The following is a 6,466-nucleotide window of genomic DNA, read 5'->3' as shown; positions in this document are numbered from 1 at the left end:
TCAGAAGTATCGAGCATGAAAAACTGTTCTTACCTCAGGATCAATCCCGTATAATTTCCAGATCAGCTCAACCTAATGGCTTTTCTATTGGCTTCATTTTTTTTTTTGTTTGTTTGTTTGTTTGGAGGAAGACTCATCTCATCCGGCACCGTTCGTTCTGTGGTTCTGCACGCGCGTTCCCGAGCACTTCAGAACGCGTCTCCCGACAGTCCAGAGATATCGAGGCGCACGTGTTTACTTCCTGACGTGGCACATTCCACGAGCTGCAGGCTTCATTTAAAAGTCCCTCAGCAGGTCTGGCATTTCCTCTCCTGCCTCCATCCAGACACTGCAGAGATTGCGAAAGTGATTACTCGCTCGATTCCTGCCTCCACACTTGGTCCCGTAACGTGGACGTTCCTTTAAAGTCCACGGAAAGTTCGGACGCAGACGAGAACACATTAAAATGGGAACCGTGTCGCCTGTCAGTGCACCTGTTCTCAAACTTGCAAAAAACTATAAAACCATCTTGACCAAAGACGGGTGGGCAAAAGATTGAAGTTGTGGTTTTAATTTTTAAATAAAAGCAGATAGCTCTTTGAGCAGCCTCAGTTTGGAGAAACAGATTCATTCTGACCGGATTAGCAAGCTAACAGCTAATTTAGCTACACAACTGTTATTGTTTTTTTTTTTATTTTATGATTACTAGCAGGCGTAAATTGCAATAGCTGGATGTAGCACCTCCAAGACAGCCTGAGGCACTTCCTGTAGGAATATTCTACGATTTAGGCGCTCCGTAACAAGGGGTATAAATTAGCATTTGCGAGAACTGCAGCCATTAGCTCGTTAATCCAGTCAGAATTAAACAGCCATCTACAAACAGGTAAGATATTAAATGTCCACAAGGTTTCCACTGAACCCCACTTCAACATATTTGAACTGTCCTTTTAACCATGTTTTCTTCAGAATAAGTGAAAGCTGACTTACAATTTCAGCCCACTTCCTCAGGAGCCACGAAACGCTCCACGTCCGGCTGCAGACAGACTTTGATCAGGTAAAAGTGGCGGCTCCTGGTAGAAAACGAATCAGTAATAGTTGTCACAGTTTCATGGCGGCGGGGATTAAAAACAGTCAACTAAAATGATCAAGTTGGGATATATATTTCAAGAGGTTTGCATGTTTTCTGTCAAGTCTAAAGGTACTGGGACCCGACCGAGCCCCAGGTGTGCAAGATTTCACCTCCGTCAAGAAGAAGAAAACTCCCGTTGGGTTTACCGTAGCTCATCCTTTTTTTATTTTACTTGCTCTTTTATAATTCATACTAGTTTTGGTCAAACAGCAGTGTTTTCACTGTGATATAACTTTTATCCCGGTTATGTTTTCGAATCTACAGCTCACTGGAGAACTTCAGAAACATCCGCCCCTTCCCAAACTGTCTCTCAACCTCTCACTACCCCAGTAAAAAAAGATTCTCCCCACCCCCGGAGACTTCGGGGAAAACGAGCCGGAGTTTGGAGGTGGGGGTGGATGTTTAACGTCCTGCACGTTTCGAGGGTTTGGTCTGACGGCAGATAATGCCTTAATTTGAATGTTGACAGAGAAAAAAAAACAGTTATTACAAAGTCATCTTTTATTAAGTTGAACAGCTGACAGGAAATGTGACAATCTCAGCATCTCTGTGACAAGAGAATATTACATTAGTGCCAGGGATGGAAATCCTGTACAAATTACACTGAAACAAAAGCAACTCTGGGGAGATTAACGCCGCTCCAGCTGGACTACAACGAGCGTTTCACTTTACACGCTCTCAGACTGAAACATTCACAAACCAGTCGTTTCTAGTAGTGCTTAACTCATTTTATGTTTCGGAATAAAAAAATAAGCAAAAAGACAATTCGTCAATCATAAAAAAAATGCATCTGGGACCAAAAACAAAAGTTGAGACTGAACTCTGTCGAGATGCCGAGGATGCTGCTGCTGATGCTGCTGCATCGTCTCAGTACGGAGTGCCTTCCTTGGACGAGAGTTTTGCAATAATACGCTCCAACTGTCTCTTTGCCTCGCACTGGGGGAAGTTACTCATCTCGTAGTACTGCGGGGCAATTTTCACCAGCCTAGGAGAGAAAAAGCGAGTAAACAGTCACAAAATTGTCTCCGGTGTTTACTTGTGGGAGGAAGGCGCTCTTCCATATTCACGGGGTGACTGCCGGAGCAAGCACAACAAATTTGGTACATAATTGTACGAGGTCGCCAGGGGGGAAGGGGGAACAAGGCTACGGGAGCCGCCGCGGTTTGGCTGATTGCACCTTTCGCCGGCGTGGCTGCCGTCTTTAAGTTGCTGAGGTTATTACGGATGCGTCGGCTGATTGCTTGGTGACCGGAATCGACCGATTTTTTCCGCTTGATCAGCCGATCCAGCACTCAAATACCAGATTTTTTTTCCCCCAGTTAGTAAACAATCTTTAACTAGTATCTCACCAGTCTGTGACTACTGGCGACTACTCAGCAAACTGCATTCGTGACAGAGCATGTTTAGAAAGTTTGTGCGCCAAAAAGTTTCTCTCAGAATAGTCATAGATTCATCGCAGGTGCCTCGAACCCGTCTCGATTTTGTCGCAAGCGTCTCCAGCCTGCTTCAGGAGCGCAAGCTCTGACAAGAGCGACTGACAAGATGGTTATAAATTGGGCCGAGGCGAGGTGGAAAAAAAGCCCGGATTTTTCCCAAAAAAATTGGCCCATTTTCTCGCTAAAATTAGTCAATTTTGAGTTGCCAACTATTCGGCAACAGCCAGAGCCCAGTGAGACGGCACCATAAGCCAGCTTAGCTCCAGCTCATTACGGTGTGGAGGTTTTCACTGAGTGAAGAAGACTCAGGTAGCCGTATGTTCTGTCTGTAAGGTGGAAAAACAAGTCAGAGGAAGCACAAAAAGGTGTTAGAAGCTACTAACGGCGGTATGTAGTTGCAACTGCTGGCATAAAAACTGTGAGAAAATACGCAAATTTTCACTTGGAATCCAGGGGCTGCAACCGTTGGCGCCTCGTTGGGAAACGGCATCCGTGAGGGAGTCTCCAAAATGTCTCCAAACGTGCCCTGGAGGGGGCTTCACTTCTCACTTGAGTGGCAGAGGCTTGTTGCTTGAATTTTGAGCATGTCCAAAAAAAATTTCTATTTCATGTAAAAGAGTCACAGACATGTCAGGGGCGTCTCAATTTAGTTTACATAAATTTAGATGTAATCTGATGCCTGCACAGGAACTTTCCTCCAACGGAAAACATCCAAGCAGGCAATGGTGGGCAATGAAATAATGTGTGCAGCCTAGAATACAGTTTTCAACTCAACGTTAAGCCTTGATTTTCAAACATTGGTTGCACAAATCACCAAAGTCACCAAATAATCTCCTACAGTCACAGCCCAGCGAGATAATATTAAAAAAATATACATATATCATTATGTACAAATATTTTACTTAACTAGAAATTAGAACGGAAAGTTTTCTACTAATTAGGGTTTTGAGAGAGAAATTGAAATCGGCAAAACCGCCTCCGAAAGTGTGACTCTGTTTCTGAAGCCATATTATTTATAAAATCTACATTTCTGTGGTTTTAGCTCCTCAAACTTCGAGAAAAACAGCATTTCTTCCACAGGCTTGACGCATCAACAAGCTTAGAATAAAACCTTTAAATCTTTTAAATAAAAACGATCTGCTCTGGCATTCTGCTCGTCTTTCACACGTACCACTCCGGCTTGACGTCCGTGCACGTTCGGATGTAGTTCTTGGTGGTGAGCACAAACTCGTTGTAGAGCACCCACTCGGGTTTGTGGTCCAGCACGGTGGAGGGGTGCAGCTGGACCACCTGGTTGTCCTTCACGGTCAGGTAGTGGCCGGTGCGCTCCAGGTGAGCGACCTGTTTGTACAGAAAAAAAAAACAGAAAGGAGGAGGTCAGGAACAAACGGAACAAAACCATGCCCTCTATTGGCGCTTGATTAAACGTGCTAATTTTTTAATACGCAAATCTGAGAATCATAAAAAAAACTGTGATGAAAACGCCGTACTCCAGACAAATTTCTAAGTGGCCGGTGAGTGATTTTCCTCCCTTTAATCTGCAGACACTCGGCGGAGCGGTGGCGGCGATGGCCGTGATTAAACAAGGCAATCAGTCTCAATAAAGTACTTTCCAAACAAAGACGTGATACCAAACACTGGGAACGCTTGAACACGAGCTGCAAATTTGTCTCCGAGATAAAGGTTAATGTTGACAAATATTTCAATATTAACGCCATAATTCAACTTGTCAAGCTGCTTGTTTCAGGTGGCCCTGAAAATGGCTTTTTACAAAACTACCATTTGTTTCCCTGAGCGAGAGACAAATTAATCTGATTTCTCGCTATGTGTTTAAAACAAAACAGCACTGTTTGTGAGTGTGCGTGTGTGTGTGTGTGTGTGTGTGTGTGTGTGTGTGTGTGTGTGTATACTCCATTTTCAGTGGGTAGAAAATGGTTCTGCAAATACAATAGATCTCAGATTAATCGTGACTGAATTAAGTCAGGAGTGAGGAGTGGACGAAAAACAAAGAACAAATAAAAAAATAGTTGACGGAGATGCTAAAAAGCGATTTTAAGCATGTAAATAATAAACGCTGGGATTAAAAAAATTGTTCAGATGTTATGAAGTGGGGCTCTGTGAAAAGGTTATGAACAATTAACATCTTACCTGTTGTAGATAGCTCTTCGAGCGGCTTTGGTTTGACGGGCTAACGGCAAATTCAAGCGTGGACAAGAACTAAGGGGACTGCTGGAAACTTAATTTAAAATTTTAAAGCTTTTAAAGTTACTTAAGTTAAACCAAATTCTGTAGTAGTAGTAGTAGTAGTAGTAGTAGTAGTAGTAGTAGTAGTGCTAACAATTCTGATGAGTGTTATCTGCTTTTTTATGATTCAATATTGTTCTGATCTTAATTAGAAGAACATTGTGCCTTTAAATGTAGTTTTTTTTAAATGTGCTGAAATAACTGTAATGCAAACTGATGATGGTGTGAAGGTTAATAAAAATAGCATTTGCATAAACTTTCATAAACTCATTAGGACTGGAGTTGTTTTAAAACAGTAGCAGTCCACTTTGGTCTCGGCTCCGCTCAGATCAGCCGTTAGCTCGTCAATCTGGCCTGAATTAAACTCTGTTCCTCTAGACTGAGGCTGTTCAAATATGCTGTCTATAACAGGGAAGATATTAACTGATTAAAACCTTTGCAAAGAACCCCATTTAAAAAAAAATCTGAACCATCCTTTAAGACAGTGGTTCCCAAAGTTGGGAGTCTGGACCCTACAGTGGGCAATAAAACACCAAAAAGGGGGTCTTAAGAAGATCTACAGAAATCATGTAGATTTGAATTTCAAAAACAATTGCCATTAGGATTTTTTAACTAGAGGCTTTTTAACTTGAAGAGGCTGTTTGTCACAAATCTCTACAACTTCTATTTTGTTGGTTGGAAGCTGAAAGGTTTAGAAACCACTGCTTTTGTTTCCTTTATTTAACCAGATTTAAAACCCCTTTGAGGTCAAGACATCATTTGCAAAAGGGGGACCTGGGCGAAAGTCTACAGTTTGCACACCACGACCTGCACGAGTCACAAATGCAATAAAAGGACGACCAGTTTGAACAATTTAAACAATCATAAAAATGCAAAAACTAGGAGAAAAAACAAAACATCACTTCAAAACAGTGGCACTGCTTAAAAACCCCACTGGCACTTTAAGAGACCCAGAGAGACCCCGGGTCAGAGACCTGCATGAAGAAGCCGGTGACCAGCGCTCGCCGGATGTTCAGGTAATAGTCCCGGCTGCTGAAGTCTACGCTGCTCCTCGGCAGGTCGAACCGGTCCATGATCCTCGACAGCTGCTGCCGAACGTTGTCCGCAGACATCAGCGAGCGGTAGTTGACAAAGTTGTCGTAGCACCACTGCGTGGACTCGTGGTCTGCGTGAGACAAGAGGAGCAGCTCGGGTTTAAACTTGGACACATCGACAGCTGAGCGAAACGTAATTAAAAACAGAACGCAAGGATTTTCAACGCTCATTTCCCATATTTTAGGGTAAACATATGAAACGCTGAAACTAAGAAATTGTTATTTTTTTTGAAGGTTTTTTTTTGGTTTGTTTTAAGTTCTACACAAAGATTTCTCCAGATTTTTAAAATCTTTTGATGTTATTATGAACTAAAAATGTTTTACCAACCAGTCAAATATTTTACCAGCCACTATTTTTAGTTGTGACAAAAAGTAATTTCATATGATGATGATGATGGAGGTGGGTGGAAGCAGTTGTGGTGCCCTACAAGCTGAACAACACCTCTTTCTGGACACTGCATGGAAATAACTAGACTTTTCTTATTTTATTTTTTTTATTTTAAACCAATAAAAGATGCATATCTGTACATAAAAAATTCAGACAAGTGAAATTTATTTCTGTGGAGGGTTTTTGAAGTTTTTTT

At 42.2% G+C, this 6,466-nt stretch overlaps 1 protein-coding gene across 1 annotated transcript in view; it reads right to left on the bottom strand.

Annotated features, from left to right (window-relative positions):
• Positions 1–1,594: 1,594 nt before the first annotated feature.
• dhx15 (DEAH (Asp-Glu-Ala-His) box helicase 15) overlaps positions 1,595–6,466 on the bottom strand; it is a 41,367-nt gene continuing 36,495 nt past the window's right edge. The window contains exons 12-14 of the mRNA XM_017414442.3: positions 5,763–5,953; positions 3,716–3,885; positions 1,595–2,093 (exon numbers count right to left, since the gene is read on the bottom strand). Of these exons, the coding sequence (XP_017269931.1) occupies positions 1,976–2,093; positions 3,716–3,885; positions 5,763–5,953 (479 nt within the window). The 3' untranslated portion in view covers positions 1,595–1,975. The remainder of the gene's footprint in view (positions 2,094–3,715; positions 3,886–5,762; positions 5,954–6,466) is intronic.

Source organism: Kryptolebias marmoratus, linkage group LG7, assembly GCF_001649575.2.
Source record: "Kryptolebias marmoratus isolate JLee-2015 linkage group LG7, ASM164957v2, whole genome shotgun sequence".
Classification (NCBI taxonomy): Eukaryota; Metazoa; Chordata; class Actinopteri; order Cyprinodontiformes; family Rivulidae; genus Kryptolebias; species Kryptolebias marmoratus.
This window is presented reverse-complemented; position numbering and strand designations above follow the sequence as displayed.